Source organism: Callospermophilus lateralis, chromosome 3 (genome assembly GCF_048772815.1).
Source record: "Callospermophilus lateralis isolate mCalLat2 chromosome 3, mCalLat2.hap1, whole genome shotgun sequence".
Lineage (NCBI taxonomy): Eukaryota > Metazoa > Chordata > Mammalia > Rodentia > Sciuridae > Callospermophilus > Callospermophilus lateralis.
Window position 1 is genome coordinate 94,809,909 of NC_135307.1, and position 24,932 is coordinate 94,834,840.

Sequence of the window (24,932 nt, forward strand, 5' to 3'; positions counted from 1 at the left end):
ATAAATAGGCAAGGAAAATAGAAGACTTCTATTTTAAAGTTATATAGTGGGAAAATCCAGGGCTGCCCTTCTTTAGTGCAAAAAGAAAAAAGAAAGAAAGAAATTTTTTGTGTTGGGAATTTTATTATGTATATAAAAAATGTTTAAATAACTACAACATTACTTGAGAAGAGAAGATAAAACTGGACACACTGTGGGAGGATTAAATATCATAAAATATTAAAATTAAGGAATGCATTTAAAGAATAGAATATTGAAAATACAATTTTCTTCATTCTTTTTTCTTTCAAGCTGTTATTTCATACATATGTAACATTTCCTAAATGGTTCTTTTGCTCCACATCTGTTATCTGACATTTAATTAACTTCTGAAAGCTGGGCAAAAAGTATTTGCTCTAAAACAATGGAATAAGGAAAAGGAAAAGAACAAACTGATACGATTTGGCTCCTTGCAGACTATACTTTCGCCCTGGGATTGTTTCATATGTCATTAAGAGTTTTGGGGATATAACTTGGTTGTAGAACATTTGCCTAGTATGTGCAATGTACTGGGTTTGATTACCAGTACAACAAACAGTAAGTAAATAAATAAAGGTAACTAGGGTTGTGTAGTTCACCTATGTAAATGTTAAAACCCTAAAATGCTTCTTAGCGATAACCATTAGTTTAAGGTTATTCACAGATATCATTTTGTGATTCACTTATTGTTTCAATTCTAAAAACCTATAAATATCTGCTTAAAAGCAAAAGCAAATAGGTGGTGTTGGATATGTATCTCAATGGTAGAGCGCTTACCCACTATGCACAAGACCCAGGTTCAATTTCTAGTACTTTGAAAAAAGAAAAAATTAGCTTTATGTAATAGATTAATTTCACAAAATAGGGTTTTCAGAACTTTACTACATGTTATTGATTGATGAGAAAAATTTTTGAAGGATTAATTATACATATATACACATATACATATATATACACACACATATGTGTGTATGTGTGTGTCTGTGTGTGTGTGTGTGTGTGTGTGTGTGTATGCAAAAACACTTGGAGAGGAAAAACTCATAGCACAAAATTATATATGTAAGATGTAAGAGGCCAGTAGTCCAGGGTAGAAACACTATATGATATCAACAGAATATATTTAGTGTCACATCACTCTCTATGAACACTGACAAAAGGGAATGCTTCAAATAGAGCAAAACCAGATGTTAAACAAAGTTTGAAAAAAATATTTTTGGTGTTTGGCATGTTCAACTCATGAAGTAACAATGACAATATTAGATTTGGAACCACAATAAAGATCCTAAACTATTCAACCTCAATAAAGAGACAGAAACTTACTCTCTAAATCTTTTGCTATGGATTTTGGTTATTGTTGATGATGCCATTGGACTGCCTATCCCAGAACTGGCAGGAGAGCCTTGTGACACAGGTGTCATGCAGTATGGAGAATTCTGACTTGCTGGAGAGAGTGAAGTATCACTTGGTACGCTCAGTCCAGTATCTGTGGAGATGTGAAATGAGGGGAAAGAATTTAGAAACCTCAAATTCTGAAAAGCTCTACACTGATCTATATAATCTAGAATGGCAGTTGTCTTTTGGGCTACTTCCTAATTCTCTATAAGCTAATGAGTTAGGCATTGTTCCCTTCACACACACAAAAAAAATTCTCTACAAAACTACAAAAATTAAGTCTTCCTATTATCTATAAAAATATGCTCTTAAAATTTAAGCACAGCCTTGAAGTCTCCACAAACAAGATGAGAAAAGGCCAAATTATCCGAAACACGTATTCTCAGGGGATTTAAATTAAAGAACAAAGATCTGCACTTACTTTCAGATATTACCCTATCCTCCATCTCTACTTGTCCACCTATTTCTTAGAAATCTTTCTTTTTAAAGTTCCAGTTGTTGCTGGCAATGATAAATTCTACCTCACTCTTTCTCTCCACACCCACTTCTGATTCTCTTATGTGGCATTTGCTTCTGTGCTTAAGGAGCCGCATTTTTAAGATGCCATCCCTTGACTCTACCATTTCCTTTGTTCAATTACTGCTTCTTCCTTCACAACTCAGGAAATGAGTTCATATTTCTATGTCCAGTAGAATCATTAGCAAAGTTGTACATATATCTATCTTATCTCCCTACTGGATCATCACTTTTTTTTTTTTAAAGAGAGAGTGAGAGAGGGAGAGAGAGAGAAAGAATTTCAATATTTATTTTCTTTAGTTATCGGCGGACACAACATCTTTGTTTGTATGTGGTGCTGAGTATCGAACCCGGGCCGCACGCATGCCAGGCGAGCGCGCTACCGCTTGAGCCACATCCCCAGCCCTGGATCATCACTTTTTGATGACAGGACCTGCCTACTACGTATCTTTTTTATATTCCCCAACCTCCCTATTCTTGCTAGTTAATAAAATACATGTGGTAGGATTCAATAAACATTTGCTGCATAAATAGATAGATGAATAATCCTAAATACAAAGGGAGATATATGAGAATAAAGGGGAACTTAAACAAATATGCCCTAGATGAATAATCCATGGAAGTAAATTCATTTCTCTAAAAACAAAACACTAATGCTTAATCTGTGTATCAGTTAGATTTAAATGTACTGCAAAATCGTATGTGTTCAGTATTTATTATATGGGACTGAATCTTATTGACTAACTGGGCTATGCTCTGCAATTCTCTATCACACATACATAGCAATTTCCTAAAAGCAAAAATAAAATCAACAAAAATGAAAAATACCTCTTTGAAGAAAGATAAGCAATAGAGTTTCAGATATAAAAGAAGAGAAAATTTTTAAAAGGGGACAGTATCAGAGGAAGTAGTGAGATCTTAATTTTGAGGGTTTATTATAAATTCTGAAATTTGTAATAAAATGTCATAGATTCACTATAACACTTGCCCCACCCTACAGCTATCCTCTGTCTAAAAATATCTTCAAAGGAAATCACTCCCCAAAACAAAGAAATTTATACAAAATAATGGAGCACATCCTCCACATAGGAACATAACCAGCAATAGTTCATCCTTCAATTAAAATGCTCTAGACCATTCCATGAGAAGAGGAGAAAAAAAGACCTCCTTACCTTCCTGGGAAATAATCTCCTGTGGCAAATCATCAATAAAATCTAAATGCATTTCTGTTGGCTCTTCAGATCCCAAAAGATTATGGTCCACAGTTAAACGTCCCTTCTTTTCCTCTCTTTCTTTCAAAATAACCTAAAAAAGTCATTATACCAGTCGATTACAATGTACACTAAAACAGAAGTATATAGTTTGCTTACACATGGACATGAGGATTTTAGTAGGTTATGTGTTTACATGGCTAAAATATAGATGAACTGGGAAAAGGTATAATTTTATGCACTATAGGTTGAAGGAAATACTGCACACAAAAATAAAGAGAAGCAATTGTGCTTGAGAACATTTAGCTATCAAACTATATCTGCTTCATTCTTTAAATCCTGAGTGATAAATTGGAGTTTCCAAAAATGCAACTTCAGTTTAAAAGTCTGGAAACCAGTTTATATACTGAGTTACATTTCACCATTTTCAATTATTTGTACATGGATTATGTCATTCGAATCCTTCTGATTGAGTTAACCAAAGCAAATATCACCTTCAATTTATAGATGAGGAAAATGAAAGTAAAAAAAAGTTTACCTAAAACTAAGTTAGTACTAAGATAAAGTTAGTACTAAAGTTCAGGGTTGGGGTTAGTGATAGAGAGCTTGTTGCGCATGCATAAGGACTTGAATTCAATCCCCAGCACTGACACACACATACACATACACACACAAAACAAACCAAACAAACAAAAAACCTCACAGGCTTTTGATCCTTAGGGTCTAATGCTTTTGGATATTCAACTTTTTTTTTTTTTTTTAAATCTTATAGGGAAAAAAAAAATCATTCTCTAGGGCCTTGTTCCTCACAGAAAGACAATCATATGGTGATATCCCAGACTTCAAATTAACTAGTTGTAAAAATGCATGAATATGAATACTTCCCAATAATTTAGTGGCTAAAACATCACAGCTAATTTTACAAAAACAGATTAAATCCCTTATTCATCCCATAAAATAAACATCCCCAGATTTTGGTTTACCTTTTTAAGTGCTGTAGGGCGTTTTAGTTTTGCAATTTCCTTCTCTTTTCCTTTTTTAGCTTTAGAGGAAGTAATATCCAAAGAATTAAAAGATGTCAAGCAGGGTTGGCTTTTTGTTAAAGGTTTTCGGTTAGAGTCTTTAGTGTGAAAAGAAGCTGCAGTAACCACTAAAAACAAAAAAGAAATTAGTTTTACTATAATGATCAATTTAATATACTTTCAAAATTTCCAAAAATAAATCCACAAAAACAAGAACATCCTCTTCTTATAGGGAAAAAAAAAACAGATATCATAATATTCGGAGCAGAGTCCCTAAGAAAAACCTCCAAATTTTTAGCTTTCATAAGATAAAAAGCATAAAGCCAAAGCAATTAGCCAATCTGGAGGTCCAAAGTAGGGATAAATTAGTTCTACCTTACTGCAGCAACCTTTATGCACGGCTATTCCTTAGAAGCGGTCTTCAGTCAAAGCCATTCTACCTTTGAAGTTTCAAAACTGAACCTCTTCTCATTCCTACTTAATCACGGATTCACACTTATATAAGAAACTTATGTAGCCCATCGCTCCTTTCCTTATTTTAATCTGTCAGCAAAAATGCTGATTTCCCCCCTCAGCCACACTCTAGGTACCATATAGCAGTTCTTTTATGACTGAACAATACTCTTATTCTCCAATGACTATCTCCAACCCTTTAACATTCCTAAACCTTAAAAATGATAACCTCATTTTTTTAATTCTAGCAGAGCTTTTCTACCACTTCCCTGAAAGGATGCTATTTAATATAAATTATTAACCACAAGAAAGGAAGTGGCATTTATTCTCACTCCTGTCTAAGGCTCACCAACCACTTCTGTTCTTACTTCCATCTCAGTTCCTCTAGGATCTTGCTCTATCACTTTCCCCTTGCATTTTCCAATTTCCTCCCTAACCCTTGATTCTTTTCCCTGACCCCTCACAACAAGCCAAAAAGAAAAAAAAAAAAAAAAAAAAAAGGTTGTTGAGGGTGACAAGTCTTTCCTTTGACTAACTTTCCTTCAAGCTAAGGCACCACAGCTCCTCTTTCCTTCCCTGGAAACAGTCTTTCTCCCATCATCTCTTTCCAAATCATTACAATCTGGCCTTTGCCCTACTCACTCACTTGAAACTGTTATTGTAAAGATTACACATAACCTTGAAATTGCCAAATAAAATTCTTTTTTTACTCCCTTCTAATTTTCTTGGGCATTGGCCCATTGTAGTTTTCCTCAAAATTCTTCCTTGCCTTCGGTGATTTCCACTTTTTTTTTTTTTTACTCTTTTTTTTCAATTCTATTTTTCTAGTTCTTCTTTGTTTGTCCTAAAAATTTGCACATTCCAAAGGCTCTATCCCTGAACATCTTTTCCCCAATTTTCCCTTCCTCCAACAACCTTATTTCCATAGCTTCAACAATTCTATTTGAAAGTCACTGATCTCTAACCTAAACTATTCATTTATAACTCATGTCAAATAAGAACCACAGGACCTCTATTTCTTGTATTTTAAATCAAGGCTCCTGCCTATTCTTCCCAACAAAATTCTTCCATGATCTTTGTGTTTTACCATCATAGCTCTTTTCACCACACACTCTGTGCCAGAGTAAAGAATCTGTTTCTACATCCTACCATTGAAAAAGCCTATCAATTCCTTACAATTCTTTTTCATCACTACCGCAGTCTCATTCTTTTCTTGAACTTTCCAGTAGCATTCTTTGTAATCAACACTTCCAGTTTAAACACTGGTGACTGGTTAGAAGTTAATCTCATTTCTATCTATCAAGAAGTCTTCTCCTGGCTGGGTATGATAGCGCACACCTATATCCCAGCAACACCAGGGCCAAGGCAGGAGGATCAAAAGTTGGAGGTCAACCTGGGCAATTTAGTGAAACCCTGTCTCAATATAAAAAGGCTGGGGATATGGCTCAATGGTAGATTGCCCTTGGGCTCAATTCCTACTCCACCATGCCGCCAGCGCAATGGTTTCATTAATGAGGTTCTTGGCATAAAAGTTAGCTAGTGAGATCGAAATAAACACACAGACTCAGTTACCTTTTTCTATGACCAGGTCCGAGACGGCTCCCCTCTCTGGTTCTTACCTTTAACCGCCCGGCAGGGCAGCAAGGATTACTCAGGGCTAGCAGGAGAGAGAGAGAGCGAGCACGCCAGGGAGTAGCCTTTTATTGGGGAACAAGAAATTCAGGGAAGAATTCCATCCAATGAAAGTTGAAGGGGGGCCACACTCCAAGGTCAGGGTCAGTGATTGGGCCTCCGGGGTCAGTGGTCAGTCACACCCCCACACGGACAGGTTCTCTCAACAGGAGAGGGCCGGGAAAGCTCCGACACAGCCAGAGCGCCTCAGACCCTAACCGGGAGTCACCCAGTCACGTGTGAGAATGGCTCCCGACATCCTACTATCATAAAAATGAATAACTAAATAAAATAAAGTGTAAAAAAACACAGAGAGAGAATGCTATTCCTTCTTTAAGCCCAGTTCAAATACTATCTTATATGAAATGATTTATAACACCATTCCCATATCTCCATGTTGACATACATCACTCTCTCACTCTTCCAAGGGTTTCCAAAACTTTGCTGGTATCTTTCCTAAAGTACTGCTTTTGATTAGCTGTGTATGTCTTTCTAATCTCACTAGATTAAACTTCTTGAACAAAAAAGTTTAACTTCACCATCTCTGCAATCCCAATAGTTTCTGACCGCATAATTTGCAAAGTTATTTACTATTGATTAACATTTGCTAAATGAATCAAAGTTGTAATAACTCATTTGAAATATTACAGGTTAACAATCTCTTCTTCATAATATTAGTTAACATTCATTGAGTGATATAATCTAAATTCTCTAAGCTCTTTACATGCATCATCTCTTTACTTCCCAAAACAATCCTGAAGTAAGTATTATCAATACCCCCACTTTAATATAAAGAAATTGAAGCACAGTAACTTCCCAAATAAATATGTAGAAGAGCAGGATTCAAACCCAGACAGTTTGACTTCAGAGCCCCTGCTTTTAGCTACAAGTTCATGCCTCTTCCCCAACACTGCTTTGTTCTGGAAAGACTACAGGGAGTTGTTACTGCCACTCCCCCATCTAAATAACATGTAACTCTAAAGCTTAGCACACATTCTATATTACTTTTACTAACAGTGACTCAAAGCAAAGTTTTATATTGGAATGGTAACTAGCTATAGGTTTAAACATTTTGCATACAGATGACAGTTATACACTGTTATTTATCTTTTAGTCTTCTAATAAGCACCACTGGAACAGAACACATAGAATTCATTCCACCATTTAGCTTTAGTGCTTTTTATTAATGCCTTTCCCTTCCCTTTTGTCCTATTCCTCACCCTCTAAAACAAAGACTATAACAAAGAAATGAGGGAACACATTAGAACTGCTGAGAGCTCTAAATCTGACAAAGTTTGTTAAAATAGAAATTACTGTTTCAGTAGAAAATCAGAACATTTTCTCATATACACACACACAAAATTTGACCAAAACTTCTGTTTGGTATTTAAACTGGATAATATAACAGGAGAACCAAATAACTTGTGATTTTTATTCTAACCATTAAAGAAGAAAAAAATGTGGTTGGTTCAAAATGCCCAATTGACATTTTAGCAGAGATCTGAAGGACCTAAGGGGAACAAACATCACTGATATCCAGGGAAGCAGCATTCTAGGAAAAGGGAACAGCAAGCCCAAAGATACTGAGCTAGAAGCATGTTGTGTATACCTGAGATGGTGAATGTGTCAGGAGAGAATGGTGATGAAGGTGAAGAGGCAAAGGGGGCAGAATGAGGCTTTATTCCAAGTGAGATGAAGCCAGATATAATCTGGATTATATCTTAAAAAGACCACTTCTTTTAAGATAAATTGGGGGGCCCAGGCATGGTGGTATACACCTGTGATCCCAGTGACTCAGGATGCTGAGGCAGGAGGATAGCAACTTTGAGGGCAACCTGGGAAACCTACCAAGACCTTTCTTAAAAGAAAAAATAAAAACGTCTTGGGATGTAGCTCAGTGGTAGAACACCACTGGGTTTAATCCCCAGTACCCAAAAGGGAAAAGGGGAGGAAGGGAGGGAGGGAGGGAGAGAAAAAGAGGGAGGAAGGGAGAGAAACTGAGGGACGGGTAGAGAGCAGTCAGAAACTACAATAGTATAATATAATGATGGACAGTCTCAGGATGACAGGAAAAGGATCTGGTGAGTAAATTATGGATATATTTTGAAGACAGAATAGACAGGATGTACTGAAGAACTTGGACTTGATATGGAAAGTGAAGAGACATAGACAATTTTGAGGATTGTGGCTTGTGCTAACTAAAATTGCATATATATATAATATGTACATGTATCCATATATACATATATAAATTTAAGTTAGATCATAAATACATGTATATACACATATATAGAAATAAATATAAATTTAGATTAATAATATTCAAAATATATTGCCAAAGCCAAATAACAAATTACCCAGACTAATGATATAACTACCTGTATATGACAAAGGTCTGGTATTAGTAATCTGCCGTGCTTTCATTGCTGCTTGTTGTTTTTCCAGAGCAGCTAACATGTCTCCTAAATCTAGCTGCACAGGTGTTTTATTCTTTTTTCCAGCTGCTTTTGATAAAGCTTCCTGCAAAGTGAATATGAAAATATTTATTTTTTTGTTGTAGTATGAGAGTATAATGAGTTACCATTATTATATGCTTATTACTCCTATCCATCCCATTAAACCTAGAAAATAAATTATCATAATTGTTCATATAAATCACTATATACCTGTAACTTTTTTTGCTCCATACTTATTTCTGAATATTCTTGAGCTGTGGCAAGAGCTGCCGCTAACGCTTTCTTCTTCTGACTTTTTGCACGTTTAGGAACTGAAGTGGTAATGGGAATTGGAGTCTGAACTATATTGATTGGTGAGTTTTCAGGTAAATCATCCAACTATTGATAACCAGAGAAAAACATTTGTTAGTGATCTCATAAAAGTCTAATCATAAAGAAGAAATCCAGAATGAGACATGTTCTGTAACGTACGGATTTGACATCATAAAACAGAGTGAGAAATGGACCATTTCAGCCTGGAAAAAAGGGACAACAGCTTACTGCAATGAGTGACTCATGTCTGGATCTTTGACCTCTGAAATGAAACAAAATATCTCCAAAGTAAAATTTTTCACTAATTGAGAAAATTTCTGTACAGATTGTTACATGTTTCATTATGTAATTAATGATATTTTCTGGTCTTGTAATGAAACTGTAGATTTCAAAGAAAATATCTTTGTTTTGGCTATGTTAAAAAGAAAACATTCTGGGGCTGGAGTGGTAGAGAGACTGCCTAGCTTGTGTGAGGCACTGGGTTCAATTCTCAGCACTGCATATAAAATAAATAAAATAAAGATCCATTGACAACTTAAAAAAAAATTCACAGGCTGGGATTGTGGCTCAGAGGTAGAGCACTTGCCTAGCATGTGTGAGGCACTAGGTTTAATTCTCAGCACCACATATAAATAAATAAAATAAAGGACCATTGACAACTAAAAAATATTAGATTAAAAAAAAAAAGAAAGAAAGAAAAAGAAAAGAAACATTCAGGCTGGGTATGGTGGCCCACATCAGTAATCCCAATGACTTAGGAGGCTGGGGCAGAAGGATCTGAAGTTTGAGAACAGCCTTGGCAACTTAGCAAAGGCTACAAATGTTTTAAAAATAAATAAAACAAATAAAAATGAGATGTTACTCAGGGGTAAAACACCTTGGGTTCAATCCCTAGTACCAAAAACAAAACAAAATACAAAAAGAAACATTGAAGTTAAATACTAAACATACTTTTTTCTGTATACTACTCTGCCCATTTCTCCTTATATCAACCTTTAATATATTATTCTTTTCACATAGCCATGGTTTAAAAGATAGTCTATTTGCTTATGTTTCTAAAAAGAATCACTTACCACTTTTGAAGAAAGTTTCTGTTGAATATTCTCATCCTTTGCATTTCCATTTTCATGTAGTTCTTGAAATCCATCTTCTTCCTAAAATAATTTCACATTTTTAATAAAAACAATTGAGGGCAAACTCTTAAAAAAAAACTTTTTATAATGACTAAGAGTAATGAAAAATAGGGAAATAATTTTCTGTATTGTACTATTGAACTAATTAAAATCAGCCTTAAAAAGGAAATCTCATTTTGTACATGCTAAATCCCACCCAAATGAATTATTAAAGCATGGGAGCATAGCCACATTATGTTCACCCTTGGATTTCTGCACCTATTTTCCATTTTGATTACTAATTACAAATTAGTAATTATAGGTATCCCAAACAAGTAGGTAATTGAAAAAAATATTAAATTGGATTTTAACATATTCGGATCATTTGGAAAAGATATGAATTTTATTAATATATTCTCTATCCCACATACACAACTGTAAGATTAAAAGCTTAAAATTTTTAAATTTTTCTACTCAATTTAATTCTTAACCAATATCATCTTTTATATTGAAAAATGTATATTTAATATATATTTTTACATTGAAAATATATATCTAAAGTCTTTAAATATAAGAATGCAACCAATCATAGTTAAGTGCATATTTAAAAACTGCCATATTTGTAGACACTAAAATTATTTTTCATAGAATAATTGAGATGTACTCTCAAGTACTTTGGGGAAATTACTTACGCTTACATATCATATTGTTCATCTTTATCCTTTAACCTCAAGAATTCCAGTTTAATCTCCATCTATTAGCCTATTTTATAGAATCTATGATCCAACCAAAATGAGTTATACAAATGGATTATCAGGGATGTATGACTTAAGCAAATTATACTGATTCCTTAAAATCCATTTCAAATGTTATTCCTATCCTACCTAAAACCCAAAGTGACTTGTGGCTACTTTCAACTTCAACCACACTCAACCAAGCATTAGGTGTTTATATTTCTGCATTCTACTAGGTGGATGGACACTCTCCATAGGAAGGTTGCCATGTACTAGTAGTACTACAGAGTACATTTTTCTTCCTTCTCTGACTCACCTGAGTGGCAGCACAAATCAACTAGATTGAACTACTCAAATATGAAAAATCTCACAAATGGACTGAACAACAACAAAAAATTTTGAGAAAAAGTTTCATACTGAATGAAATCCACATGAAATCAAGTTCTACTTTAATATACCATCTCAAAATGAACACACATGACAAAAATTTATAAAATACTCATTAATGAAGTTAATGTAGACTAAATATATCTAACCAAGGCAAATAAAAATGAGTCAATATTTCTGGATAATTTACTATCTAACAGTAGAGTCACATGCTAAGAAATATTTACAGTACAACAAATTAATTTCTTAATGAGAAATTTTCTATAACAGTTTATGTATAGATTTTGGAAAAAATACCTCAAAATATAAAGACTCAGAATTTGGGTCACTTCTATGGGACTGACTAGAGTTTAAATGCTTATTATCTTGTCTCTTTTGCAAATTCTGTCTTCTTTCTGAGGAAGTACTGTGGCCTCGGCATCTGAATCCAACCTTAAATAAACCCCAGAGGGGAAGAGAAAATATTATTTTTAAGTAAATATTTTATTGAAATATAACATCTTACAGAAAAATATACAAAAGTGTACAATGCAATAAATGTTCAAAGTGCATAATTTATTTTAAAAAGTTGAAAATTTTTGACAAATAAGGTAATTAAAAGGAAAATATAAAAATGTGACAATTAACGATCATTACCTTTCCTTTTCCTGTACATGAATATTTATTTATATCAGCTTTACTTACAAGAGCCAATAACTGAGAATAAACCAGATGTTCTTTAGTGAGTGAACAGTTAATCTAAATATGGTATATCCATACTAAAGTACAGTTGGTCAATAGTCAGCCATAAGAGTATGAACTACTGATAAGCCGAACATGACAGATCTCCAGAAAACCAGATGAGTGAAAAAAGCCAATCCCAAAGGATTATACAAGTACAATCATAAAACATTCTTTTGAACCCAGAGGTGCTTAACCACTGAACTACATCCCCCAACCCTTCTTATTTTTTATCTTGAGACAGGATTTCACTAAGTTGCTTAGGCTGGCCTTGAACTTGTGATTCTTCCACCTTGCCTCCAAACTGCTGGGATTATAGACATGCACCACCATGCCCAGCCATAAAACATTCTTAAAACAAAATAACAGAAAGTGAGATCCTGTGATGGATCACTTCTATAACTTAACTGTTCAATGTTAACATCCAGGTGATGATACTGCACTATAGTTTTGCAAGATGTTATTACCACTTCAGGAGACTGCACATTACTTTTTTTCCTTTTTTGGGGGGGTGGGGGTACTGGGGATTGAACTCAGGGGCAGCCAACCACTGAGCCATATCCCCAGCACTATTTTGTATTTTTTTTTTATTTAGAGACAGTGTCTCACTGAGTTGCTTAATTCCTTGCCGTTGCTGAGGCTGGCTTTGAACTCAAGATCCTCCTGTCTCAGTCCCCTGAGCCACTGGAATTACAGGTGTGCTCCACCACACCCAGCCTTTTCTTTTCTTTTCTTTTTTTAATTTTTTTTTAGTTATACATGGACACAATATCTTTATTTTGTTTATTTTTATGTGGTGCTGAGGATCAAACCCAATGCCTTACATGTGCAAGGCAAGCACTCGGCCACTGAGCCATAACCCAAACCCTTCTTTTCTTTTTTTAAAGGTGACTTTTTAAAATAATTTTCTTTATTTATTTTTATGTGGTGCTGAGGATCGAACACAGTGCCTCACACATGCTAGTTAAGTGCCTCACACAGAGCTCTACCACTGAGCCACAATCTTAGCCCCTACTTTCTTATTTAAGTAAGTCTTCTGATATATTTTTTTAACTTCTAGGAAAAGTAGTTAATAAAATTTTTGTTTCTAAGAAAATAGAAGTATAAGAATAAATTTTTCATCCAATCACATGAATGAATATTGTATCCTCCAGACTCATGTGTTGAATCTTAACTCCCAATGTGATATTATTTAGAGGTGGGAATTTTGGTAGGTGACTAGGTCATGAGAGCAGAGTCATTATGAAAAGAATTAGTGATCTTATAAAAGGGATCAAATGGAGTCCCGGCGGGTAGGGGTGTAACTCAGTGGTAAAGAACTTGCCTAGCATGCAAAAGGCCACAGGCTCAACCTCCAGGACTGGAAAAATTAACAAATATATAAATTGATTCCAGAGAGCTCCCTCACCCCTTCCACCATGTCAGGACATAGAACACAGCCACTAATGAACTAGGAAGTAGGCCTTCACCAGACACTGACTTCTACCAGTGCCTTGATCTTGGACTTCCTAGCCTCCAGGATCATGAGTGATAAATTTCTCTTTATTAGCCACTATGTACACAGTACATTTTGATACTAACAATTTTTCAGTGTTTAACTGTCATAAGGTTTAGGGGGAAAAAAAATTAAGCTAGGCATGGTGACTGTAATCCCAGCAACTGGGGAGGCTGAGGAAGGAGGATCACAAATTGGAGTCCAGCCTTGCAACTCAGAGAGAGCCTGTCTTAAAATAAAAACATAAAAAAGGACTTGGAGTGTAGCTCAGTGGTAGAGTGTCCCTGGGTTCAATCCCCAATATCACAAAATGAATCATAGTAACCATTCTAAGAATCTTAAAAGACAATTAAAGCACCTTCTCTCAAATACCCATTGTACCTGACAATAAATGACTCTCTAAACCTGAAGAATTAAAAGATGCAAAAGTAGCTGGGTGCAGTGGTACACGCCTGTAATCCCAGTGGCTCAGGAGGCTGAGCAGGAGGATTGAAAATTCAAAGCCAGCCACAGCAAAAGCAAGGTGCTAAGCAACTTGTGAGACCCTGTCTCTAAAGAAAATACAAAACAGGACTGGAGATTAGTCTCAGTGGTTAAGTGCCCCTGAGTTCAATCCCCAGTATCACCCCTCAAAAAAGATGCAAAAGTATGATCTTCATTACAGTTACCCCAAAAATCTAACAATAAATAGAATTTGAAGCAGACTGAGAGAGTAGGTGTTAGAACATAAGCCTTTGATTCTGAAATCAAACATATACATGCAAAGACCTACAACCTGGCTATTCCCATTTTTGTTTTGTAAATCAGAGTTAGTTACATGTATTACAAACATAACAATTTTCTTTAAAAACAAATACAACTTGATTCTTAGGGACAAAAGTGCCAAAATTAAAATTAAAACCCCCAGGGGCTGGGGTTGTGGCTCAAAGTTAGAGCTCTCGCCTAGCATGCATGAGGCACTGGGTTCGATCCTCAGCGCCACATAAAAATAAAATAAAGATATTTGTCCACCTATATCTAAAAAATAAATATTAAAAAATTAAAACCCCCAAACTAATGGAACCAACAAAGTTCATGAGACCCTAATATGCAAGTATTCCAATAACCTCATGATATCTAAATACTTTCTGTCAGTTCTAAGGAAGAGTTTTGTTGATAGAAACTGGGAATCATGAATAAAGCAAAGCAGAAGCTATGGCTTCAAAAACATACTAAAACTCTTAGGATTATTTTCTTATGCCATTTACATAACAAAAAATACTAGGAAATGATGTTTAAAGATATACCAACTTATTTTAGAAAAACTTTGACACTCCTGAAGAACATAATAAGACAACTCAAAAAACAGGAAGACATACGGTTTTTGTATAGAAAGATGCTACATCACAAGGTAGTTCATTCTCCCGAATTTATAGATTAACATAGAAGCTGATAGAATAAAAGAGAAAAGACCAGAGTAGATTCCAATACATGTGGGAATGTAATAGGTGACAAACGGCGGTCTCAAATCTCAGAAAAAGATGAATCTTTCAATAAATAGTGTTGGCAGATTTGGGTGCTACCAGAAAAATACAAAATAGGATCCATATTTCACACCATATATGTGGAAAAACTCCAAGTAGAATAAAGCTTTCTGTATATTTTTTCTTCCTAGTATTGGAGATGGCACCCAAAGCCTTACACACACTAAATAAGTACTCTACTATTGAGCTACATCTCCAGCCTCACCCCCTTTTTTTAATTTTTATTTTTGAAACAGAGTCTAAGTTGCCCAGACTGCCTCCCAATTTTCAATCCTCCTGTCTTAGCCTTCCAGTAGCTGGGATCAGGTGTGCCACCCGGCCTGGCTAGCTTTAAATGTAAGAAAATGAGACACTCAACAACCTAGAGAAAAAACATAGGCAAATTCCTTTATAACCCTGGTGTTAGGACAAGTTGTTTTCAGTTCATTTAAAACTCAGGAGCCAGCCAGGCATGGTGGTACACACTGTAATCCCAGACACTTGGGAGGCTAAGGCAGGAGAATGGCAAGTTTGAGCCCAGCCTCAGTAACTTTGTAAGACTTTTTCTTAAAATAAAAAGAATTGGGAATGTAGCTCAGTGGCAGAGTATCCCTGGGTTTGAAGCCTAGTACATCATAAATAAATAAATAAATACTCAGAAGCCATTAAAAAAAAGAGACTAAAAAGTCAATTTATAAAACTAACTTTCTTAATGTTTTTTAAAATATAAACTTGTGCATGGCAGTAATAATGAGCAAAGTAAAAAATAAAGATTTAAACCTAATTAAAAACCTTTAATTACAGATTAAAGGCTCTTAGAAACTTTAATAATTTGAAAAAAAAAAAAACTTGATCAAATGGATTTTAAAATGTACCCCAAAAAGGGAAAAGAAGTAGATAACATTCAAAAAATATACATGATCAGTTAAGTTCACAGAAAGAGAAATTCAAATGGCCTTTTAACACCTGGAAAGATGCTTAACTACATTAAGATAAAATTTCTACCTAATTGGCATGCTAACTGGTTTGGAAAATTGTTTGTCCCCCCCCACCCCCAAAAGTTTGTGTTGGGAGCTTGGTTCTCAGAGTGACAATACTGGGAGGCCTAGTGGAAGGTCCATAAGTCACTGAGGGAGCTGCTCTTATGAATAATGGTCTCCTTAAAGTGAGTTCTCACAATAGAAAGTTGTTATAAAAGCCTTACCCCTCCACCAGCAACAACCTTGACCCCCATCTCTCTCTAGCTTTCTATATTGGGATGTGATTCCTTTCTCCTATACATGAATTCCCTCAACAGATTCTTTCCAGGTTGTTTGGACTTTCAGCCTACAAAATTATGAACTAAATAAGTTTCTTTTCTCTATAAAATAGTCTGTCTCAGGTATTTTGTTCCAGTAACAAATAGCTGACAAATACATGGCATAAATCCAAAATACTGAAAATATTGTTTCTAAAACTATATGGAAACAGGCCCTTTCAAGGTTGTTGAGAAAGCAAATTGGTACGATCAGGTGATATTTACCAAAACAACAGATGAAATTACCTTTTAACCAGCAGTTCCTTATCTAGGAATTGATTTTATTTGGTACACACATTTCTATATGACATTGTATCAAGTTTATAACAGCAATAGTTAAAAAACAACTCAAGTGCCTATGAACAGAACTACAGAAATCAACAAGGGTATATGCATGCAGATTTAGGAATCTTTTTTAAAAAAATAAAAGCAAGGAAGCCCACTATGTAGTAATATGGAAATGATAAAAATCTCTCCAAGATATACTACTGAGCACAGAAAAGAGTGGGCATGCTATCTTTTGTGTAAGAAAGGGGCAAAGCCTAAGTTTCATATGCATGTACTTACAATGTATACATATGTACTTACAAGTACTTGTATATACTTATAATGATAAGAAAAAACTCTGGAAGTATATAAAAAATGAATCAAGGTGAAACAGGTACAGGTGAGGACAAAAGACAAGGAGAAACAGTTGAAAATGAGATTTTTCATTGTACAATCTTTTTCATCTTCATTATTTATCAACTTGATCATAAAGCCACTTTAAAAGATACACATTTTTAGATCCTTTCCATAAGGTTTTTTTTTTTTTTTTTTGGGCGGGGGGGAGTACCAGGAATTGAACTCAGGAGCATTCAACTACTGAGCCACATCCCCAGCCCTATTTTGTATTTTTTATTTAGAGATAGGGTCTCACTGAGTTGCTTTGTGCCTCACAATTGCTGAGGCTGGATCTGAACTGAACTAAAAATCCTCCTGCCTCAGTCTCCCAAGTTGCTGGGATTACAGGTACACTCCACTGCGCCCAGCTCCTTTCCATAATTTAAAATTGAATCTACAATAAGTACACAAATGAAAGATATTTAAAATTATAATTAAACAGCATGGTACAAGTACAAAAATCAATAAATGGCACAAACAGATGAGAAACAGCACCTAGGATATAAGAAGTCAGTATATTAAGCTAGTACCATGATGCACTCCTGTAATCCGAGTGACATGGGAAACTGAGACAGGAGGATTACAAGTTCAAAAGGAAAAAAGAAATTATCCACAAACTACAGGGAAAAATGTGTTATAAAGTTAAAGACGACTGGTTAACTACTTTGAAAATTTACATCAGTATGTTTACCAAACATCAAGATAAATCTCAGATAAAAATGTCTTGAAACAGAAAGTACAGATATTTATTTGACTTCTACAAGACTGTGAAAGCCTACACACAATCAGAAATTGCAAAAGGGGAAAATATTTTGACTTAGAAAAGATTCTACATCTCAAAAAATCAAACTTAATATAAACCTAGGAAAAGCACATAACAAAACAGCAAGTAAAAAGAAAACACATTTTTAACATCTGGTTCAGTTCTTTAGGAATGAAGAGACACACAAAATAAACAAAGTTAACAATACCATGTGTATTTGCTTAATTTCCTTTTTTTGTTCTTTTACCATTTCTCAACAGTTGAGACAGAGATAAAATGTTTTTTCATTTCGGGATTATTTCTACTCCTGTGAGCTACTGATACCAAAAATAAAGTGCTACAAACTTGTAAGATTAGCAGTCTGCAGCTTCAACAAAAAATTTCCTCACATAAACAAACATTTTGTAGATTTTATCTAATCTATATAAACAAATGTTTTAGCTTTTTTGTTTTTGTTTTGTTTTGTATGGTACTAAGGATTGAACCCAGGGCCTTGTGCAAGCACTCTGTAGTTCTTCTGTTTTTAATCAAATAAAGCTAAAGAGCCTCACAAACCTGCAATGAGCAAGGCATTTTTGCAATAACCACAGAGAAGAGGACATTATTCTGCCTGTTTTCCTGACAGCCTAATTAATGTTAAGGTGTACCTGAAGTACTTCATTTCAGGGATGCAAAGAATAGGCAAGTGGTTGGCATATTTAATCCACTAGAAACTTGCCCCTTACTTTGTTCCATCTGCACATCTACTTATATGATGGTTTAAATCCTTAACTTAGGGAATCCAGGAAAGCTGTCTAAAAACAAAAAGGAAAAACAGCAACCAATAAACAACTTCCTAATTTCATAGCCAACCAATGTAAGTTACTGGAAATCTGTGGTAGTCTATAGCACATTCTGCTATATTGCAGCTTAATCTTGCTCTTCAAGACCTTCAGGAAGCAACCCAGTCTGTAGCTTCTCCGTTATGGCACAATGCAGCAATCACTATGGCAATGCCATATACAGAAGGGTGTTAACAGCCAAACACACACATGAACAAAGTTCCAGTCCTTATATTCAAAGAAGATTTAAGACATAAAATGTTTTTAACATATTAACATGGATAGGAAAAATCATGGCAGATAAAATAGTATTGGAGGGCATCCTTTTTTAAATTATGAAATATTCAACAATACAGAAAAGTAGAAAAATGGTACAATATATACTCACATACTCACTACATTCATTCAACATTTATCGTTTTGTTTTATTATTTAAGTAAGTCTTATTGGCTAAGCCACTTTAAAGTTATAGATATTATAATAGTTTACTTCTAAATAACTTACTATGCATCTTCAAAAATTAAGTATACTGTCCTTCATAATCACTACACCATTATTAAAATAAATGGAAAAGAATTCACCTCACAACCAAATTTCTCCAAACTAATTCAAATTACCTGTGAATTATTTCTTTGTTCCGTCTGCCTTCCACCTCTGGAAAACGTCTGATTTTTTTCCATCCAGGGTTTTTTCTGAGTTGCCTGGCAAGTTACATTGGACCAATTTACACCACCTGCAACAAATATTCAATGATATGATTTGCTTATAAAAGAAACCAAAATCTAAATTTCCCCCTAACTTCACACACTGAAATCCAGGCAATATAAATGTAACACTGAAAATTTTTCTATAAACTTTTAAGTGGTATTCCAGTAACTCAAATGTCATCTTGCAGAATATCTCCAGCTGCCATTTTCCCAATTCTTTTGGGCCAAACTATGCTTTCAAATTAATCTAAATATCTGAAAGATTTATAGTTGTTTTTGTTTTTTCTGGCATCAAGAATCTTCATGTTTGAAAACTTTGACAGGGACAAAGAAGAAAATATAGCAAAAACAATATTCAGAAATGAGTACCTGCACATACAGATGATTCCATGTGCTAAAAAAAGGAAACAAAAAAGGGAATTATTTTCTCCTTAAGAGTGGAGATTATACACTTTGCAATACATTTCACAATTTACTCCAGTTAGAAGCATACTTATTACAATTTTAGAATACTGTTCTATAAATTTTTATTACTAATAAAATATATAAATACATTTTTAACATCTCACTACTATAGAAATTGTTAATGAAAACAGATACTTAAGCTTTACTAAAGGACACAAAATAATAGTGACGTCGATGATTGATAAATCAAGGCAACGTTACGTACATTTATGGTCCCAGAATCGGGATTTCTCAAAGCCCCTGCTGCAGGCTGGTTGTTGTTGTGTTTGGGACTGCAGTAACCACTATCACTGTCAATGTCGGCTTCACTAGCCCCCTGTTCACTAGAGGATTCAGCAGTGGGGTGGGAAGCTCTTCTCCTCCTGCCTTTGGACTTCCAAAGCATTGTGGCAGTACTCTCTGAGAGAGACTTGTTAGCGATATCTGATGGAAAATCTACAAGGCAAGGAAAGTGGGACAACTCTTTGTGATGACTGAATAAATTCCCATTAAATTGTCAATAAGTTTTAAGAAAATAAAAATGAGAAACAGGTTGGCCTGGAACTTGTGATCCTCTTGAGATCTTGTGATCTCCTGAGAAGCTGGGACTATAGACATGTGTCACTGCACCTGGCTCTTTTGCTCAATTTAAAAAAACTAAAAATTCTTTATTTTAGTAATAGTTCTCTTCCTACAGTCATAAAGATCTGCCTGTATTTCTTCTACCATTAGTTTTCTCACTTAAATCGTTAATCTACCTGGAAGAGATCTGGGAGGGATATAAATTAGAGATCTGCAAAGTGATCTCTGTTGTTTTCCACATATATGTGGGGTTCATTTCTGGGCTCTTTTTTTTTTTTTGTAAGTTCTTGTACACTACACTGATAATACATATCTACAGAAATTAAAATGATATTTTAAGTCTTTTATATCTAGAGAAAAGTTGTTTTCCAGGTATATCTTGCCCCTTAGACCACTGTCCTTTATTTTAGAATTAGTTTGTCCAGTTCCACAAAATTTCCTGCTGGAATATTTACTAGAACTGCACTGACTCTACAGACTAATTATGAGAAAAATGACATTTGCAATATCAAATCATTCTTCATGAATAGGATATTTAGTTTTCTTTTTTTAAAGATTTTATAATAAAGCCTTATAGTTTCTGCATACATGTCTCATGCATCTCTGAAGATTTATTCCCAGAAACACTATATTTTTCTTGCTATTATAAGTGATATTTTTTCTTAAGTTTTATTTGTTGGTGGCATATTGAAATGCATTTAACTTTTGTATATATTTATCCATCTTATTAAACTTTTCCCAGATAATACAAGCCATGTGTTCAAAAGTGTATATTTGTTATAACTATAATGACATTTTCCCATCAAATTATAATATTTAATTATCTTATTGATACCAATTAATGCTCAGAAATTAAAAACTAAAGAATAAAAATGTTAACAGATGCCTTTATCTTCTCATTTTCAAATTTTTAAGCTTCAAAAGGTTGCCATTATGGTGACTAAGTGAGTAAACTAAAGAAGCAATAACAATTGTTTTTTTTAAAGCCTTCCCAGAGTTGAAAGGATGTAGAAAAGGATCACCATGACTAGAACAACTAATACAGAAAACTTCAGGATACATTACCCAATAATTCTTTTCCTTGGCAACTCGAAGCATTTGTTGGAGTCTGTTAATCAATCTCACAGCTTTATGCCCTACAAACCCTTTAACTATACTATAACAATCCCCAGAACTATACTTTTAAACTATCCCTAGATCTTTTCTCTGCTAAGGGTTCTAAGTAATTTTAAAAGGATATTATGAACAGATAACTATTTTTAAAAAAATGCATAACCCAAATGAAAAAAAAAAGTAAGCCATTTTATTCATTTCAATCTATTGAACAGAGACTACAAAGAGATAAAAAGTAACTGGAAGGTGGAAGGTAGGGATATATCTCAGTGGTAAAGCACTTGCCTCCCATCCACAATCCCCAGTGTTCTCATACAAACACACACAGAAAAAAAAAAAAAAAGAAAGAAAGAAAGAAAAAGCAAAAACAAAAACAAAAAAAAGCTACTGTGCCTTGAACAGAACTAATTCTTTCTTGGCCTTGGATCCTTAACAGGATTTCTTTTTTTTCTTTTTTTTTTTTTTAACCAGTGTCAATGAAAATGGGTAAAAAAGAGATACATATCTACTCTATAGACAATAAGCTGAGCTCAGAGACACAAACTAGAATTTCATGATATAAACTGGAAAATAGAACATTACAAGATATTAATTCTGAGTTGGATTCAGTGGCACATCTGTAATCCCAACAAATTTGAGAGGCTGAGGCAGAAGGATCATAAGTTCAAGGCCAGTCTCACCAACTTAATAAGACTCTGTCTCAAAATTAAAAAGGACTGGGGATGTAAATGTAGCAAAGTGGTACAGCACCCCAGATTGAATCCCTAGTATTGGGGGGGGGAAGGATATTAATTCTTATCTATTGTTAGGATAAAGCATTTTTATTTAATGCTTACACAGTACTTTAAAGTTTTTTCAACTAATTAGTTTAAAAATTTGACTAGAATATTTACTTTTTGATAAAATACAAGTGTCATGCATAGATTTGGTCCAGATCTGTGCTTAAAGATGGCACAGAAAACTTGACATAAAGATGTTACAGGAAGTTAGGATGTTTTATGAAGAGCTTTAATCCCAGTTATAAAAACATATACGATTTTGATTTCTAACAAAATGAATTTCTTGAATTTCTCCGGGACCTGCAAAATCCCATCTCTGAACTGTTTCTCTACTACAAGACAAGGGAGGGGAAAGGGAAACTTAAGCCCTGTTCAAAAATATACATAAGCCAGCAAGTAGTTTAAAGAATGTTAAGAACTTGGATTGTTTTAGTGTCCTATAGACTCTCACAAAGTGGTAGGACAAATGGAAGGATGAAAGTCTAGAACCTTGAAGAAAGTATAGTCCACAATTAAAAAGTCCATGCATGAAAGCAGAAAACTCAGTGATGTGTAGAACCCCTGCCTTACCGGTTTGCTGTGAAGCATCTACCAGAAGCACAATTTTTGATCTATTATCAGGACCTGTTGCATTTGTTTCTTTTTGAGTAGCTACATTTTTCACCAGCGGCCTTTTGCTTTTTATGTGCTGTTGTAAAAGCTGTTGCTGATTTAAGTCAAAAAAAAAAAAAAAAAAGAAAAAAGAAACCTATTCAATTTACTAAACATTATAGAATACACATCCATTATAAAACACATCTAAATGTATCTGACAAATTAGTGGCTCTGAACCCACAAGGAAAGGTTACTCTACTAGGTTTTCATGAAATTATCTGCTGTTAAGCATAATTGGCCAAAATAATTTACTTTATACACATTTACATACTATTTTTCAAATAATACTACTCTATTAGTTCATTTTCTATTTTTAATTCATATGTAACTGTTACTTGAATTTTTCATTTCCTCAATCAACAATAAGTAATAAGGGTATAATCATGTCATACAAAGGGTCATAAATTTTTACTTTAAAGGGCATGAAAAAGCATGGTAACTTACTCCAAGGCTAAATTTGAGTTTTATGATACCAATGATGTGCAAAAAATTCTGCTTTGGAGTTCAAAAAGAAAACATTAAAAAGCTAATCCCTTTTTTCACTTTTTAAAGTTTGAGCATTTATTGTTTAATAGCAATTTACACAATAGAATTCTGAATTTAACTTCTTTAACTACCCAAGCTGAACCACTGGGAATGCATTCTGAGAAATTGTACTCTTTCAACATCTGGAAATTATATACTATTATCTTGTTTTCAATACTTATTTCTTTTCATTCTCAGAGGTTCCAAAAGGATTTCCCTTGGCCCAAACTGCCTCCATGAACAAAGGCAAAAAGCTTTTCAAAGTAACCTCTGCTGATTGTTTGTTTTTTAATTTGTAAAAATTATGGCAGGAAGCAGCAAAGACTTCACTGAAGAAGCTGGGCTAAAGGAATCTAAGAAAAGCAACAACTCCTTGATGGTAATAGTCACAAGCTGTGTTGTCCATCAGCTGTGTTGCTGACTAGAAAGAGATTTTTCTTATTATTAGTTTTTTAGTTTTCATATTTAAGACCTCAACAGGAAAGCTGCCTAGAATAAACCTTAATTCTCTTGTAGTTTCAAAGCCTTCATTTTTTTTTAACTTAATCAAATAGCTGGTCCTGAATTAAAGTGGTTTCACATATTTCTTTCATTTTCTTCAGTCCTAGGATATCCTTTGTTCATATAATAGCAAAGCACCTCTTAAATAACAAAGTGTTATTTCTACTAAAAATTCACAGAATAGAAACAATGAAGTTGAAGGAATCTAATGAATCACCAATGTTCTTTTCCATGTCTCCTGATTTCTAAAGATTAGAATATCCTGAACTGCATTAGCCATTCAACACTGTAAGTACAAGATACATTTATTATTATTGATATCACTATGTAATTTTTATCACTAAATTAAAATAATTGGGAAATAACTGTGCATTAGGTTTACATAAAACTCTGAGGGAACATGAAGATAACTATAAGTCTAAAAAACAATTATCAAAGGAGAAATAAATTTTTAAACCATGAACCTTTTACATTTTATACTAGTGAATGAAATGTTAATTTCATTAATTCAGCATTAAAGGACAATCAATCCAAGTAACAAATTACTTATACTAGTATTAACAGCCCAAATATCAAATTTAAAAGCCAAAGACAGTCACTTACTTTTGGTACTACTGGCCCTCTGTTACTGTTTCTGCTTCGATGACTGGATAACGGGAAGACCTGTCCAAGCTGATTTGGACGCTCGGTGCATTCTGTGGTGATAGCATTTACAGTATTTGCGGCCTGAAAGGTGTTGGAGTAAGGTGTAGGAAAAGGATGATAGAAACCCATAACTTGGGCGCAGGGTGCTGGCATCAGTTGATAATATGTATACTCCGTAGAAACAGGTGGCTGAGCAGATATAATGGGGTAGGCAAGGTATGGTCCAGTAGGGTTTGGGTTGGGCTGTTGCCATCGTATATCATTATTATATAAAGGAAATTGCCTGCAAAACCAAATCAAAAAGGAACAAATCTATTGACAAGTATAAAGGTAATCCTAAAGCAAATCTTTCACCTCTTTTTTAATAAAAGAAAAAATATGGCTTCACAATAATTCTGAGAAAGAGGACAAATCATATAAATTTCTTTGCTATAAAT

At 34.3% G+C, this 24,932-nt stretch overlaps 1 protein-coding gene across 2 annotated transcripts in view; it reads right to left on the bottom strand.

Moving 5' to 3' along the window:
• Secisbp2l (SECIS binding protein 2 like) overlaps positions 1-24,932 on the bottom strand; it is a 54,576-nt gene that overhangs the window by 19,186 nt on the left and 10,458 nt on the right. Inside the window, exons 3-14 of one of the 2 annotated variants that reach the window (XM_076850758.2) lie at positions 24,454-24,778; positions 22,741-22,876; positions 19,923-20,152; positions 19,622-19,646; positions 19,163-19,278; positions 11,582-11,716; positions 10,125-10,205; positions 8,950-9,117; positions 8,662-8,803; positions 4,121-4,287; positions 3,099-3,231; positions 1,339-1,501 (exon numbers count right to left, since the gene is read on the bottom strand). In XM_076850758.2, the coding sequence (XP_076706873.1) occupies positions 1,339-1,501; positions 3,099-3,231; positions 4,121-4,287; positions 8,662-8,803; positions 8,950-9,117; positions 10,125-10,205; positions 11,582-11,716; positions 19,163-19,278; positions 19,622-19,646; positions 19,923-20,152; positions 22,741-22,876; positions 24,454-24,778 (1,821 nt within the window). Of the gene's footprint in view, positions 1-1,338; positions 1,502-3,098; positions 3,232-4,120; positions 4,288-8,661; positions 8,804-8,949; positions 9,118-10,124; positions 10,206-11,581; positions 11,717-19,162; positions 19,279-19,621; positions 19,647-19,922; positions 20,153-22,740; positions 22,877-24,067; positions 24,093-24,453; positions 24,779-24,932 lie in introns of those variants that run through there. The other variant, XM_076850759.2, reaches the window with a different exon arrangement.